Below are 17,808 nucleotides of genomic sequence, written 5' to 3' on the forward strand. Positions count from 1 at the left end.
CTTCGATACAACTGGGGCATGACAGGCGAGCAGTATGTAGGTAAGTAAGTTTGTAATTATTATTTGTAAAGCGCCCTTCTCAGACCAGGGTCACAAAGTGCTTAAACAATCAAAAACAATGTACAGTTAAAATGCAATGTACATGCTTTAAAAGGTCAAGGGCTGGATCAGATCACTGATGTGAGGAGGAGCCTGAGTAGTTCTGAAAGTAAAAAACATAATTTCAAAAAAGATCCTGAAAAAAACGGGCAGCCAATGCAGAGTTTTAAGGATCAGGGAAATGTGAGTTCGTCTACCAGAGCGGGTCAGAATGTTTTCAAGTAAGTCATTTTAGATGAAAATTAAGACAAAAACAACCGAGCTCCAGTCGCTACATTAAAATGGATGTGCATTCTTGCCTGTAAATCTAAAATGGAACAGGTTACTCTGAATATAATCCCAAATATTAGTCGGCATGAGGGCGAGTAGAAAATGAGTGAATTTTGGGTGAACTTTAATGTCATGGTTGTATTTATTAGTATTGTTCTCCAGTAGATGTGATCCTGTGTCCTGGTTTGGCGACAGAAAATAACTGGCCAGAACGATCGGTAGCTGATAACCAGTGACCGTGGCACGATTGTTATTGACCAGTTGCGATGCCAGAGGCCAGATTCACTTTTGACTTCACATATCCAGAGCAAAGTTACACAACTGGCCACATGTGAGAAGAACAGGGTGTCCTAGACATGTGTTGGCACCAATTGTATAGTTTTTCACTGCTCAATTCTCTGCGTGTCTCAGAGTCGCAGTGGGATCAAGATGACAATTAGCTTATCTGCTTTTCTTTAATGTCCTGCTTTCACATTGATTCTCTGCGCCCTATGAAGGATCTGAATAATGTGAACAAAGGAATTGTCGAAAGTGTTGTGATCTGTCCAGCTCCCCTGCCGCTAACATCGATCGCCTCCAAATCTTCCGCCTGTGCAGAGCTTTCCACACACATGTTGACACGTCTTTCATCCTCCAACTATCTTTTCATGATCCTACCTCAAAAGCCAATATTCCATTCCACACCTGGACAACAACTTCACAGTTTTTTCCACTCTGTGATTCCACAATTCTCCCTTGTTCTCTTTCAGCAACAATCACCTGTTCTCAAGCATTATCTGCAGCGAAGCCTTCTGTCACTCAGAACTTCTAATTTTACTTTCTTCTTCTTGTCTTTAGGAGCTTTGTGTTCTTTATATTTCTCAATGTGAAATGGTTTGAAGTATTTGGTTCGGGTTAAAAGTGGGCTGCAAAAAGTTGGAAATAAGTGCAATATGAGATATGGGTGTCTGGTATTGCAATAACGATATTATTGAAATATTTGTTCTCTTCCACCTAAAAATTAAATCTGCACGAAACATGAGAAAACCATCTTTAAAATACCTTTTGTTTGCCTTCAAAAATAATCTGTGTAGAGATTTAACCATCTCCACATATAGCTATATTCAGAACATCAGCTTTACAATGTTTGACTAAAGTCTAAATAAATATTGTTGCCTTTGCATCTCTGCCCGAAAGAGAAAACCGTTTACTATTCATGTGCGAATCAACTTTTTAAGCCTGGATGAATGACATGTCATTACTTGACCTGGAAAAGGTCAAGGGGATCTGCTGATGCATTTTTTTTGGGTGCATTGAAAATGGACACTCGATCATGGCTGGTTCTTGATTTGTTTTGTCTTGAAGTATTTGGAGTGTTTGGGGTCTGGACTCAAAGACAAAAAAGACAAATGATAGAAAGTATAAGGAAAATGGATGAAAGAAAAATAACACAAAGAAATGGATACAAAGATTAACATAGAATAGAATCATCTTTTTCATTCCACTCCTGTTCCTAAACTCAGACTTAAACAATCTAATAACCAGAGGAATTAATGAGTCCCTGAGTCTGTTAGTGTTGCATCTGAGGTGCATTCGTGCTTCTCTGCTCACTGATGACAGTGTTCAGAGGATGACTGTCATCATCCATGATGGACAGTAGTTTGTCCATGTTTGTTTGCTAACATTCTCAGCTTTTCCACCGATATCACCTTATTAGTGTTTTCGTAGAAAAACCTCGAGCTCACAAGATTTCCAGACAGGGGTGAACTTAAGTAATTACTTTTGATCTTAGTTCATGTTCTTTATTTGCCATGCTTCTCTATCCTTGAGCTTAATGGCAAATAAAGAACTCGCCCTGCGTTGGTGTCGTTTCTATTTTTGCAAAGTTCTTCTTTGAAACAACCTTTATAACATTTGAGGTAGAAATCACTGATGGATGCTTTTTGTATAAAACCTTCCGGAGAGCGTATTGTCTGTGATGTTATATAACAAGGGTAGTAGAAAATGATCCCAACATAAGTGGAAAAAGTCGATTGTAAATTGATAACCGCTGCTGTCAACATTTCACTTGCCTAAAAAGGAAACGAACAAATCCCGATGTTGTCAAGGGTTTTGATTGTAGAACCAACTAAAAGCGTGTCCTCTGACAATTTTTGGCATTGTTTCTTTCTGGTTTTTAGGAATTTTTGGCATTGTTTCTTTCTGGTTTTTATGAATTTTTGGCAGTAGATAAAACATCTTATGTTTTTCACAGTAAGCCGATTGGTACTGAAAAAAAAAAAACGAACATACTTAACCATTTTCCACAAAGTCCTTCAGGATATCTTCAGTACATTTGCTTTGTTTACACAACTGGAACCTCCAAGATGGCGACTTCTGGGATTAATGACGTAGCTTCACAACCCTTGGTGTAATGCCTGGAGTTAAAGCTTTGAAGTGAGACATTCACTAATGCGAGTTTGCCTTTCACTCGAGTGTTTGACTGTAAATGTACAGCGTAAAGTGCAGTTGTGCAGTTTCATCCTGGAACAAGTTGCTCACAGCCATTATCCAAGGTTGTCTCTTTTTCCCCCGACATGCTGGTTCCAGACAACAGCAACATAATATCGAATGTGTCAATATCGCCATTACAATATTTCTTTTATTTATCTCGCTGTAAATCCTGAGTGATGTATTCACACGTGGTTTATGTGCAGAAGCTATCTTGTGATGTTTCCGCCCACACACTGGACAAACACGACATAGGATGAAAACAAGCCCCGCAGGATCCCACTAATCAAAGCAGTAAAAAGAGGAATGGAAATTGTATTCCTCCCTCTGCAATATGTAAACTTTGAATAGTGATTTGTCCTCCTGCTGAGAATGCCTGTGGGGCAACTCGTCCCCCTACAGAAAGTTTCCCATGAGTCCCCCCAAAGTTTTTTGCTACCTTTTCGGTGTCATTGGAAGAAAATGCTTACATTTTGATAGCATATGTTGAAAGGATCTTGCAGACTTTATAGTCTTGCTACTTGTCCTGCCAGAATGATTTCTAATGATGGCTTTGAGGAACTTAGGGTCTTACCTTTTTTTTTTTTTTTAATTGTGGTGGTAACTGCACCTTGACCTTGAACATGACCTTGACCAGCAGCCGTGGAACTTAAGGTTTTAAGTGTAAAAAAAACAAACACTTAAAACTACCAGTGTCATCACTTTGAAATCATTACTTTGATGCTTTAAAATAGCAGTTTAGCTTAACTTAGGCCATATATTTAGTGTATAATCAGAATATAAACTTGTCTTGCACTGCATGGTGGGTATTCTGCCATGAAATTCTACTCGACAGTCACAGAATGTTATAGTTTTTAATTTATTTAATCAGATTTAACCCTTGTTATTTCAGAGTCAAGGTGACCCGAAGGCTCCAACAAATGAGTTTTTTGTATTCCTCGTGTTGTTTCTGGTTCATGGTGAACGGCCTCCAGCACTGCATATGTATTGATGGAAGCCAGGGAGGTCATTCACCTTGACCCCTGAAATTCCAAGTGATCAATTTGCCTTTTGAGTCATTCGTAAATCAATGGACGTTATTTTAAATTTGAATCTTGAGGATTAAACCCTTTGTTCTAAAAAAAACAAAACAGATACTGGTTGATGACTACGGTAGTACATTTACATTGAAAGATATGGAAATGTATTTTTGTTTTCTTCTAAATGAATGACTCAGCGATTTCAAATGTCTTTTTAGACCACTTTGATTCTTTTGAGCACAGCAGAGATTTAATGTGGAGGTGCGACCGGTGGAGGAGGCGGAGAACAGCTGAGCGTTGCTGTGATGATACTTGTGTGGGAAGTGAGTCCCAGATGCTTGTTGGGATGTTTGCTGTGTGTTCCTGGAAGACCTCCAGTCTGACCACATCGCGGGGAAGGACTGAGTCCAGCGGATCCGTTAGTCAGTCGCTCTCTGTCGAGGTTGTTAACAGCGCCGCTGACTCATCCTCTCCGCCGAACAGCTGTCTAAACAGCCTCGAACACGTCCGGGCAAAAACATGAGGAGGCAGAATAGTCGAGGAGCTGACGTCGTTCAAGTGATGATGTAAACCAATTACAGGAGTCTCTGGGTTCACTTTATTCAAAAGTCGTTGCATTACATTACAAGTAAATGTCCTTTGTTTCTTGATGTCCTATTGATCCAAATCCCTGGTTCAACTAAAGTGACATAAGTTTAGACGTCACTTTTTACTTCTTCTTCATTTTTTTTTTATTAAATAAAACATGAAACACTTAAGCTCTGACATTGTATCATGGGAAATGTTTTTTCTTATCTGCTGCAGCTCAACTGTCTTGAACTACTGTCAGTTTGTTAGAGACGGTTTCGTCTTGTTTGCCTTAAACAGCCTCATGTTTCTGGCTGTCAGTGGATCCAACAACACTCTTCACTCTCAGACACATGGAGTGTGCGACTCGAGGTCGTCGCATTAACTCCGACACAAAAACCAAGTTTGCCGCAGTTGGAGATTCTTCAAAAAGTAGCAACGAAACTCAGTTTTATGTTCAGCCATCTCTCCATTAGCGCCAATCTTCCTAGAGTCTCGTGCATGATGATCTTTATTTTTGTTTGGAGGCAAAAACGTGTCTCGTTCCAAAAAAATACAGTGACTGAACTTAATTTAATTGCCGACATCAACAATTTTCTATACCTTAGCTTGGCTCATCTTAAACATTAGCAATAATATAATAATAATAAATCATTGACTCTATATGGACCTTACCATATTTCCCGACCACATAAAATGACTCAATCTATCATCTTTAAACTTCAAGGATTTGATGAGTAGGCCACACGCTACCGTTGTGAGAGAGATGAAAATTGTTAAATTTAAACTCCTTGATGTCGGTTTAGATTTAGTCTCTTCTGTGATCAGGACTAGGGCCCCACGTTAAAGACGATGCTTGATCCAGGGACTCCTTCCTACCTTCAGAAAATACCCCCTCATTTGTCTTCCACAAGCGCCTTCTTAAAATGTCTTTTTTTTTTCATCCCTTTCTCGTCTGTGTCGTAGGTTGCAGCCAGAGCCGGAGTTTATGACATCCTCGACCAGCTGGACTTCTCCGAGTTCAAGACCTCGAGGGACTCGTCTCTGGCCCGACTGCGCTTCCGCTGGCAGAGACATAGAGTGCAGTCACTTCCTTACCGGGGCGAGTTCATCTGAACCCAGACCACTGTGCCCAGTTCCCGGTCCACAGTAGTCGTCCAGTCCTGCCCTTTGGAGTCGTCGATCTCAGCACCAATCGCTGCCTTGAAGCTGTTTTAATTTAGAGCTCTTTTTCTAAATGATGACTTCATCGTACTAATATTTGTGTGCTGGTATTTACTCTTGAGTTAAAGACTGTTTACCTGCACATCGTTTAGTTTAGATAACAACGTGTTTGGTTTTGTTTACTGCAGAATTAACTTTTTTGTTATTTCACTTCGTGGCTGTTTCCTTTTTTGTTTTTAAACGAACTCTTTCCCTCAAGTTTCTGTTTTTTTTTGTGCCTCAAAGGACTTTCTTTGAAGCTAATTTTTAATTTCAGTTTAACATTTTTAACATGTTTTATCCGTTGATCTGAAGCGTCATTATTATAACGACACAAAAGTAAATTGTAGATAAAGGGGTGAACTATAAGAATGTGTGTGACATCACGGGTACCCAGCACACACGGCTAGTGTGTCACAGTTCTTCTATACAGTATATGGTTAAAAAAAAGGAAAAAGACTGAGCATGAGAATTCTACCGACTAGCAAAACTTCCCTTGTCGTCGCCTCCTCCTCCTCCTCCTCCCTAAATTCACTTCCCTCCGTTATGCAACCCGCAGTCGCAGCATCTTCACAGACAAATGTTCCCTCGTTTCACACACAAGAAATGGAATGCAAAGCATTTAATTGTTGCAAAATAGCATTCGTTGTCCTTGTAAAACTACTTATTTTATTTACATAATCATCTTCTTTGTACTTATTATTTGAACTAATGTTTTGTTGTTTTCTTTTAACCCCGTCTTTCAACCGCAACAATCCTACCCTCCACTGAAGTTGAGCAGATTTGAATAGTATTTTTGAGTCGCACGAACACACAAGGCTTGTAATAAAAGGCTAATTATTGTATTCTTTTGTACTGTTCTATAATAAATCCTTCGCTCTAACGTCCACGCGGCCTCTTCCTTGTTATCTGGATGTCAGCTGTTCGAGGCGTAAACTGATCCATCTGGATTTGGGAGGGTTTATTTCAACCCAGGTTATTTGAAACACAACTCTGCTTTGTTTCACTGTGGATCTGGATCTGGTGCCAAATAATTGTCTCTTCATTTCTCCACTTCCTGTCTTTTTTTTTCTTTTTTTTCCTCTCTGTTTTGTCAAGGCTCGCCGAGGAGCCACTCGTATGTCCGAGTGGCCTCTTTTATCAGAGTTCACCGCAGGATAGAATTGACGTCTGCACTGAACAGTTGAGTCATTATATAGTTTATCTTTTTTGTTAAGTATATAAACCATAAAATATATATTTTTTTTATCTGCCACCGTCTTTTTTTTTTATTGTGTGTCCTCGCTCTGCCCGCCGCCTCTTTGTTAGTAATGTTAGTAAAGCTGATTAATCATCAAAATGCTTAAGTCATTTCTATTTGTAGAGACGTCCAATCAGTGAAGAGCTTTTGTACCACAGCACATTTTCATTTACAGGAAAAATCCGTTGTCTGAGTTAACTTGTTTTTTCTAGAGCAAGGGTTTTCTTTCTGTGTTACCAAGGGGCAACATCTGGTTTTTAAAAGTGAAGGCAACATAGAAGTGCAAAAAAAAGCTGCAGTTCCCCGAGAGTCCACTTGAGGCTGACTGTTTAAAGACTGGAAGTTAAAGAAAAAATGGTTAAATCTTGTTTCCAACCAAAAACAGGAGAACTCGAAAAGTGAGTCAAAATGGGGATTATTTAAGGAAACCCTGATGGCGATGAAATAAGAGATAAAGGCAATAAAAAACAAACTCAAAGAAATGAAAGGGCTTCTTCAAAAGGTGATGGCTAAAATCAAACAGCTCCGGGAGGACATCACAAAGAAAGATATGCTTATAAAAACTTTGGGGCTCTGAGATCAAATCTGTGGAGGTGCAGGTGTCTGAGTTCTTGAAAGGCAGATGCATCGATCTGGATTTCAACAACATGGAAGTATGTTGAAAGAGAGAATGAGAGAGTCTGGTACCCGGGCTGTCAGGATCTGATGTTCATATCAATGAGAACATGACCAAAAACTACAATACAGCAAAGATAAATAGATAGATATAATCTTGTTTATATTAACAGGAAAAAAAAGGGTGGAGGAGGAGTGGCCCTATTCATCTACAATACCATCAAGTATGAGACATTACAAAGCATTTCAAAAGATCTTTTATGACGGAAAAATAAAACAGAATCTTAGAAGAAATACGAATTTCAGACAAAAGAGGATACAAACTACTTTAAAATCCTTTTTGTATTGTATTATTTGAAAAGGATGTCAAACATTCAGCAACACTTCATGTCTTCAAGAAAAAGTTTAAAAATTCAACCATTGATCGCTACAGAATGATACATGATGGATGATGAAGGTCAGAGAAGCTAAGAAGACATGGTGTTGAGACGGCGTGGGAGGATAACAAAAGAACATCCAGTAACTAAACAATGAGTTGAGCCTGAGAAACTGGAGATGGTTGTACGTAGCAGGACGTTACATAATGTGTATCACTAATCGAGATAAACTAGGTTCTAATAGATCTTTTTGTGGGTCTTAAAGGATGAAATGTGTGTCCGTCCAGTGGTCTGTGGACCAGTGCTTAGTAACCTTCAACCATAGCGCTGTCCGAAATCCTAGTAACAGCACCTTAGTTGTGGGTCAGAATTGCTGTCTTGCAGCAAGAAGGTTGCCGGTTCGACTCCAGCTGTAGATGACACCAAATGCCGGGTTCAACGATGAACATTTAGACAAAACAGTTGACTCATTGTGGAGCCGAAGTCGTAAGATATTCCATAAAAAGTAATAAAGAGCTTAGGCAGATCAAAAGACTAATCTGAGTTGTCTTTTGATGTGGACAGGTACGGGCTTAATTAAAAAAGATTGTCTCAAGAAAGGAGGCTGTGTGCAGGATAAAAGACGGCCGCCGGCGGATCAGTGAGACCTGCCGCTCGGCTTTGAGAATCTGATATCCAAGATCGCTTCCCGTCTTGTAAATGCATAGCCAGCTTATCTCTGCGGAAGTTGTTAGGACTCTATCAGACGGTGGCTTTCCTGGATTATTGTCAATGGAAACCAAGTGAAGCCGCTTTTGTTGTTTGTTGGGTTTCCTTTCTGGATCACTGCCATTTCTCTTCTTCTTTGAATGACCAACAGAAAAAAAATGATTCATCATTTCCTCTGTATGGGCTGACCTGGACATGTTTGAATATAACACTCTGAAGTGAAGCAGACAAAGCTTGATAGGATGGAGTCTACAGACTCCTTCAAGAAACATCTGAAGACATTTTTATTCGTGCAGGCTTTTCCTTTTTCTGAGACTGTGTTTGTCTTGTATGTCTTAATCTTTTAAAGTATATATTTTATTGTGTATTGTTTAGATTTTTTAAGCAGTTTGTGACCCTGGTCTGGAAAAGCGCTTTACAAATATAAATGACTTGCTTACTTTCCTACCTTCACTGCTGTTGCTTCTACAATTGAAAGAAAATGAGTCTTTTTCCTCATTTTTCTCATTATCCGTCTTTCAGTTCAATGTCGTTCTGAAGCTAAAGCCATCACTGGATGTTTCTTGGGACTGATACAGCTACAAAGGCTTATTTTGCTCTGATTATATGTGAATCTATACCATTAAACTCTTGAAGGTCAGAACAAATTGCGAGAAAAGTTGTGGTTGTGCGTTGACAAAGTTAACTTTAAATCAAGTCTAACAAGAAATAAATGAACAGATTGGAATTATGAAACGCTTCTGCATCTGTGTGCCTCTTAGAGAACAGAGGGATGTTTTTGGCTGCTCTGATTTTTTAGTTTTTTTGGAACAATTTCTCACGTCAGGCTTCAATACAGACGAGCAGTGTGCGGGTATTTGGATGTTTTTTGGTGTCTTTAGGGAGGAAGAAACGTGAACCTGGTTTCCGATCATAATGCATTGGTGCACGAAAATCTCCAACCGTGTTGTTCAGCCGTGACTTGACTGCGCTTGGGAGTTTGCTTTCTCACACGATTGAGTGTCGAGTCAACCAATTACGGGCGCATTGATCATTGTGGGTTCCAAGAGTTCTAGAGTAAGTATTGGGGCGTCTGCAACCTGAGAGAGAACTTGTTTCACCTAAACACAGTTGTAGGTTCAACTCCCGAGTGAGATATTCTTTTGTGTTGTTACGCCAGGCATCTTCAATGTCTGACTTCGGGGACATTTGCCACTCTGTCCTAATAGATCATTTTTTTATATTGTCGGAACATGATCTGGAGCTTGAAAATCCACGCGTTTGTTTCTTCTCGTCTGGACTATTGTAACATTTTGTTTTCATGTCTTAACAAGAAGGAGCTGTCTCGTCTGCAGTTGATACAAAACTCTGCAGCGAGAATTCTGACCCGCTCAAGTAGAAGAACTCACATTTCTCTGATCCTTAAAACTCTTCACTGGCTTCCAGTTTCTTTCAGGATCAACTTTAAAATTCTGGTTCTTACTTTCAGAGCTATTCATGGTCAGACTCCTTACATCACTGATCTGATCCAGCCTTACACCCCAGCTCGGGCTCTGAGGTCTGTGGATCAGAATCTACTTATGGTTCCACGCACACGGCTCAGGACCAGAGGAGAGAAATCCTTCCAGGCTGTTGCTCCTAAGCTTTGGAACGATCTTCCTCTCTCTTTGCGCTTGATGGATCTACTGACTCCTTTAAGAAACATCTTAAGACGTTTCTATTTGTTCAGGCTTTTCCTTGAATTTCTCGAACTCCTGTGTTGTTCTCAGTATTATTTTGATCTTTAAAGTATGTACTTTTTTGAGTATTGCGCTTTGTGACCCTGGTCTCGAAAAGCGCTATATAAATAAATATTACTTACTTACTTACTTACTATTTACAAGATAATGTGAAACGATTGTGAAAATACTACTTATTGTGATTGCATTTACAAATGATTATTCATACCATTTGTTAGTCCTAGGTAGAACAAAAGTTTCATGTCAATGTCAACTAAATGAGATGACTTGAATGGTCTATGACAGGGGTAGGGAACCTGGTCCAGAAAGAGCCGCAGTGGGTGCAGGTTTTTGTTCCAACCGATCAAGCATGTACAGTTTAACCAATGAGGTTTCAGCTGAGCAAGCAACACCAGACTGACAATCAACTGATTACACTCCTAAGACACCTGATTGGATAAAATGTGTCCTCTTGAATGGTTGGAACGAAAACCTGCACCCACTGCGGCTCTTTCTGGACCAGGTTCCCTACCCCTGGTCTATGGTATAGTTAACAAAAAACTTTAAGTAATGACTAGTAGTTGAGCGACACAAGTGAACTTTCAGTTCGGTGACGGACTGCTGGTTGTTCGGACACAAACTAGTGCTGTGCGACTTAATCTTCTTTCATTTCACAGGCAGGCAAATATCAGTTATCACATTTAAGTTTTAATTTGACAAGAAAGTAAATTGAAATGTGTGGTATGTAGTAATGGGGGATCCATGACATTGCAGTTACACTGTTTCAACACTATATATATATATATACATGTATATATACAGTATATATATATATATATATATATATATATATATGTATAGTGTTGAAACAGTGTAACTGCAATGTCATGGATCCCCCATTATATATATATTTTCAAAATAGGAATTTCTGCATTAATGAAAACACAGTAATTTATATGAAGAATATTTGATCATTTATTATCCCCCGTCTGAAATCTCGGCGAAGGAGAGGTTACGAGAGCGGAGTGCATTGTGACGTAATAATGGCTTCACTCCTCCTCCAGCCAGCTGAAATCACGCTATGCTTTGTTCATACAAGATTCCCTCGGAGGTGGAAACTTCCGGGATTCATGACACACGGTGACAAACTTTAGTGTTTGTCCAATTACAACAGCGTGGGTGTGGTTATGGTGAACAAGATTTAATCTGCAGAAAAAAAACTTTTCAGTGGGCGGGGCTTAAGAAGTTAATACTTCAATGAAAAGAGAGTTTTGTGCAAACAGACACATACTGATGATACAATAGAGGATGACGAGTCAACACGTCCTTAAAAAAATAGATACTAATTACAGTCGCTTCACGTTTTCATAAAGACAAGTGAAACTCGCTGACCCCTGACCAGGGTCATAACTCAGTGCTCATGGTCCAACCTTTCCGCCTCAGACTCCTCCATGCACGCAGCACATGAGGACCAAAATGCTGTCCCTGGTTAGTAACCAACACAGACACTTTCTTCCCTGGAGCTGCCAGGCAGAACAGCAGCTGCTTTGCATCTTCGGAGATGAAAAGTCACATATTTTCTCAGCACGCTGGCATGACCACATTACAGCACATCATCACCAGGCATCCCAGATCTCCGCACGCTGACAATCCCACAATCTCTCCAGTAAAAACTCCAGCCCTTGCACCCCTCTGGTTCTTCAAAAAAAAAAAGTATCTCATGATATCCATGAACACACCAGCGACACGTTAACAGTCCTATAAAGTCACAGTTGCAAAGGAAAGAAAAAAGCGTGCAGCACCTAGGACACCGTGTTCTAATCCCAGCGCTGTAGTAGAAAATTGTTCTGGTGTGTGGACTCAACCGCAAACTCTTGAGTGCAGCTTTTCATTTCAGAGGGGAAAAACAAGGCTTCTAATTGAATACTACTATATATTTTGGAATCCTGGCTTTCGAGACACATGCAAAACTCAATGGTATGGATGGAAAAAGAGCATAAAAGTTCTTAAAAGGCAGTTAATGGTTTCCATCCTCACATGGCGGTTAGTTTCCATTTTTTTTTTTTTTTACTGGTGCAGAGAGTTTCAATCCAGTTCGTCTCGTTGCCACCCTCGAGGAGTGACGCTGCCTGGGACCCCACACCTGCTCGACATCCACCATCCTGAGAGTAATTAGGAGAATGCAGGCCCTGTGTGGAGTGGGGGAGGTGGGCTTGTTTGGAGAAAGAATGTCTCGTCTAGACACCTTTTTTTTTTTTTTTTTTTATGAAAATACCCGACGTCAAAACTCATTCACCCCCCACCCACACCCCACCGCCCCCCCCCCCAACTCTGCTCGTCCTCTGAGAAGGATTCCAGAGCTGTTGGTTCAGTGGCGGCGTGCTCGTGTCCAACCCGGTCTGGACTCTAACAAAAAGAAAAAACACACACTCCAAAGTTTTCACAGGCTGTCATTCCACAGATGGAATCCCCTTTTTTTTTAGTTTTCACACCTAAACTATTAATGATGGTGTTGGATTTGATCCCTGTCGGAGAATTGAACGTATGCTCACAGTGACCTCTGCAGGATTATGGCAGATCCCGGACCGTTGGACTGCACGAGGTCCTTCACGAGGTCCTTCACGATCAGAGGCAGATATGAGCAGAACTCATTATTAAAGCAGTGTGTTTTTTAATGAAATCCGAGTCACTTTGGCCATGGAAATGAGTAAAGAAATTTGAGTTTCAACACAAAACCCCACCGTAAACAGAAGTGAAGGTCACAGGCTGGTGGTGTTGACGTGCACATTGTAAAGTACAACAACAGTTTCATCCACGCTCGGGTCATTTCTGGTCCATTCAGCTTTTACCACACAACACGATTCAACACAACAGACTCACAACCACAGGGATAACATAAAAACATCATCTTCTTTGAACTAATTCAATAGAGGACGCCTTATTAAACAGAGTTCAGTGCGCTCATAGAATCCAAACCAAAACATATTTTTAAAGGAGTCCAAGTCACGTGCAACATAAATGAAGGGCATGTGGGTGATTACGCTTTTATTCAATGGTTACTATCTATCAAACCTTACAAACTGACTGAAAAACTTATTTCTGGATTTGAATGGTTATAGATGTAAAAAAATTAGAAATATATTCCACTCATACTTGCTATGAAGGTCTTGTATTATTCCTCCATATGTTCTGTTTATTATGCTAGAACTATAAAGTGTCCTTTAACCTTTTTGTTTCAATAATCTGATACTAAACATCACAAATGTTAAGTATTGCATTTTGTATTTTCTTGCATTTTCTAAAATGTTTACAGGACTTTCATTAGAGCGGAGGCTAATGCTGGTCGCTATCATTAGCTTAATGTAACCGCTAGCATTGCTAACATTAGCAAAGGAGTGAAATACATAACATCCAGTATAAAATACAATTAAGATAAACAAAAAAACAATGAGACAAACAGTAAAACACACATAGAAAACACGTGTTACTCTTACCTAAATTCTCATTTTTCAGCTTCCTCTTAAATTTTTGCCGCTTTTACCTTTTTGGCTCTGTCAACAAAGACATGTATTAAAAGCGTGTTCTTAGCGAACATACACATTGACGCCATGTCCTCTTCTGGTTAATAAAACAAAGAGTCAGTGTTTAACTTTAATATGTATCGTTTACAGTTTAATCCAAGTGAAGCACGACAACGGTCGTATAATCGTCTAGTGTTTTGTTTTTTTGAATTACCCATAATGCATTGTAATTAACAGTAACGCTGCTAGAACGATATTTTACAGTCTAGTTTAAAAAACTAGCTACAACTTTATATCGCTTACTTCGCCTCAATGAATGAAAAAATATATATCTATTTTTATATTTTGTATCTATTTTTATATATTTATAAACTTAAATAGTGAGTTTAAGCAAAGCGTTATAACAACATCCGCTGATAATAACTATAGCGATACATTTTAAAATATATTTATATATTCGTCAAGAATGTTGTTTTTTTATAACAGTGCGACTATTTATTGATCAACTCGAGCGTTTTCCACGGAGTTTAAATCCCCGACGTCCGGTGGTGTGAGCGGAGGGCTGGCGCTCCCAGCGTCGGCTGCCGGGGCTTCAAGTGGCGGCTCTGCTCCGCAGGACTGGGCGGCAGATGTGGCTCCACCGGGACTCTCTTATCTGAACTCCTCCGACTTTTTTTTTTTTTTTCTTCTTCTTCTTCCCCCCCTCTCTCCGCAAAAAAAAACACCTCCTCCTCCTCCTCCATCTCCTCTTTTGTCGAGAGGTTATCCGAGAAGGTAAAAAGAAGACGACCAAAAAAAGTTATTAGCTCTTCAAAAACCGCCCCGGCTTGTACCGGGCAGTTGTCGTCATCAGCACCCCAGATTTTTTCCCCTCGGCTCTCTAAATGGATGAGACAGCCTCGGTCTCTGCAGTTCAGCACAGGCCAAAAGATTGGAAACAACTTGCGAATATCCGCCAGTTTGGAGTGTAGAAGGAGAGAGAAATGTCCACCGGCTGGCCCGCAGGAGTTTGACTCTTTTTTTTTGTTGCTCCAGCAAGCTTCTCTTCCAGAGCTTCAACCTCCACACAGACGTGCTCGCTATGGATTGTATCTATTTATTCATATGCTTCTCACTCTGTCACGTGTTTTTGGATCATATTTTGGCTACAGAAACCCATGGTAAGTGCTTGTAAAAATTCTGCAGAAAAAGTTAAAAAAAAAAAGTGTATGAATAGGTGTCAGAAAGTGAAGGTTAAGATGGGATTCAGTAAAGCTGGATTTATTTGCCATGAACCCTACAACCCATTTTTATATGCTTAAATAAAACCCCCTCACAAATGTCTCTGATCTGCTCTCCTGACTCTCTGACTCTCACTTGACATTGTCTGTCCCATCAGAAAAACTCTCTGGAAAGTTAAGTGAATATGGTCTTATCGTGCCATTCAGCACCGACTCCCACGGCCGGTACATTTCCCACGTGGTTTCCTCGGGAAGCGGAAGTAAGGATGCAGATGTTCGAGGCGGCGGCGCCCGGGCTCCCGGCGGCAGGAGAAGGGTTCCTCGGGATGCCCCGGGGACCCCTGCGGTCAACCGTACCGTCGAAGAGCACTTGTTTTTCAACGTCACCGTGTTCGGGAAAGAACTGCACCTCCGCCTCAGGACCAACAGGAGGTTGGTGGCACCGGGAGCTTTTGTGGAATGGCAGGAGGACTTTCAGGAGAAGGCCAAGGAGCGTATTCACAGGAACTGTGTTTTCACCGGCGACGTGAGCGACATGCCAGAGGCCACGGTGGCCATCAGCAACTGCGATGGACTGGTAAGTGATGCTTCAGAAACAATGACACCAAACTACTTATGGTTGGACTTCATTGCTGTAGAGATCAGATCGCTGGAAATCAGGCATGATTTACTGAGTGATCTACCAACCGTGTACATACATACACATCGATAGAACCGCGAAACCATCTGGAATCTGTGGTATTCCAGGTCCAACACCAACTTACACCTCAACTGAAGATGTCATGAAGTGACTTCCTCTTCAAATAATGTGCAGTATCTCGGTGAGTTCTCTTCAGTTCAGAATGATATTGAGTGGCTGAAGTGTTTCTACATTGATCGACACTCACTGAGAGACTCCAAAAGTAATTGCTGTAAAGAGCTGTAGATATTGATCAACAGACCTGTATCCCCTGTATAATCTAATGCTTCAAACCATCATTATGAGCAATTTCCTCGTGTACCAGCTGAGACTTTGGCCAGACTTGGCCCCAGTTGTTCCACACATTTGTAAAATTCTAAAAGCGTTTGTCCTTCATCACTGCCAGAATATGCTTCAAAAAACGTTCATTACATAATACTTTTCATGTACTTAGAATTGTGTTTATAACTGCTCACTGATAAGTGCAGCTACTTTAAACCCATTAGAGACCTCACACAAAAAACATTCTTTCATTATGGCCTTATACTTCAGAAATATAGCAAATATGCATTTCCATATTGTAATATCTTATGTGGCCTCTCCGATTTCCTTGAAAGCATTTATTAAGTTCAAATCCAGCACTTATGGCTGGGTAACCATCAAACATTTTCGATACTGGTAACGATACCTTCCTTAACAACACTTTTTCACAATACCAATATTTGTGAGAACAATTCTAACAAACGGAAATTGACATTACACACAAATCTTTCTAGTTCATGTGACAAATTAATCTGATGTTCTCTGGCTTCGTAACTTATCGGTTTTTCTTCAAAGGAATCCACAGATTGTTATTTTGATCACGCATGGATATTGGAACTTGAGAACGAAAGAAGATGCTTCGATACTTGGTACTACCAAAGCATTTCTGTCGGTGCTACAAAAGAACAACACACAGTAAAGTGACCGGACGTATAACAAAGGCTCGACAGGTGCTTTTGAGCTGATGAAAGAGACTGCCATATTCTTGATAGTCCAAACTAAAATGATGGCTGAAGATCAATGTTACCGTCAAGGACTGTTCTTTGTATTTTCTTGATCTTCCAGGGACTGCAGATGGAAAGTAGCATCTGGCATATTTAAATCTTTATGTTCATGAACATGCATCGTCCCCTAAATAAATAAACACCTACGAGAAAATTCAATCATTTCATGAATGGCTGCAGGAAAAGACAATCTTGAACAAGGACGCGCGTTTCCACGACTGATTTAGGGATTTCACAATAATAAAATTATTACCTTAGAATCCAAAGAAGATAGTCGATTATTTTTTAAAATGACAAACATAAACATGAGTGAAAATGTTTTCAAATAACATGAAAAACAGGAGAATTAAATAATAATTCAAATAAAAATAATTCAATTAACAGATTAACCACCGAAAGGTTCATGGCAAAAGGCATACACAAGGTAAATTACAAGAAAGTATTCTTTGAACTTGTGAATCATAAAATGAATAATTTCTCAGGTTTATTATCAGGTTATTTCATAGCAAGAAAATCGACATCGATGCGAGCCTCCTGCCAGACATCATTTATTAGTTTAAGGTAAATGATGAACCCGAGATTTTATCGGCTGTCTCTTATGAAGGACTGTCTGCACTGCAGTATCAACACAATGCGAAACAAGTTCCTTTTCCAGATGTGGCGTCAAAGTTTTTCAGGGCTTTTTTCAATATTTTTGATGACCCTAAACTTGCTAAACACTTAATACAAATTCAGGGAGTTTTTTTTTTTTACAGATCCAAAGTCCAAAGGGACCTTCAAAAAACCCATGATGAATTGTTTTGGTCCCTTGATCCGCTTTCAAACCCAAAACCAGTAAATGCCAAGAAGATTGTGCTGTTGCTTGACCTTCCTCACCGTGCAGAGCCTTGTTCAATTGAAAATCTTGCCTCGTGGCCTTTGCATTGAATGTGAAAAAAGATGTTTGATTAACCTGCAAGTCAGGGTTAGAGACTGACAATGATTTTTTAAACTCGTGTTAAAGTTTACATGTTGATCGAGATCTGCGACAGAAGAGTAGCAGCTGGAGTGAAGCTTCATGGGACAGCAGTGAGGCGGG

The 17,808-nt window shown here is 40.0% G+C and overlaps 2 protein-coding genes across 4 annotated transcripts in view; both read left to right on the forward strand.

The window, feature by feature from the left end:
- pald1a (phosphatase domain containing paladin 1a) overlaps positions 1-6,514 on the forward strand; it is a 46,097-nt gene extending 39,583 nt beyond the window's left edge. For all 3 annotated transcript variants that reach the window (XM_087784293.1, XM_087784294.1, XM_087784292.1), the window contains one exon: positions 5,391-6,514. In XM_087784293.1, coding sequence (XP_087640419.1) covers positions 5,391-5,540 — 150 coding nt within the window. In that variant the 3' untranslated portion in view covers positions 5,541-6,514. The remainder of the gene's footprint in view (positions 1-5,390) is intronic.
- Positions 6,515-14,391: 7,877 nt separating this feature from the next.
- The window catches only part of adamts14 (ADAM metallopeptidase with thrombospondin type 1 motif, 14), a 46,264-nt gene continuing 42,847 nt past the window's right edge, over positions 14,392-17,808 (forward strand). The window contains exons 1-2 of the mRNA XM_087784295.1: positions 14,392-14,945; positions 15,164-15,582. Of these exons, the coding sequence (XP_087640421.1) occupies positions 14,867-14,945; positions 15,164-15,582 (498 nt within the window). The 5' untranslated portion in view covers positions 14,392-14,866. The remainder of the gene's footprint in view (positions 14,946-15,163; positions 15,583-17,808) is intronic.

The sequence above is a fragment of the Callionymus lyra genome, chromosome 2 (genome assembly GCF_982586985.1).
Source record: "Callionymus lyra chromosome 2, fCalLyr1.hap1.1, whole genome shotgun sequence".
NCBI classification, from domain to species: Eukaryota; Metazoa; Chordata; class Actinopteri; order Syngnathiformes; family Callionymidae; genus Callionymus; species Callionymus lyra.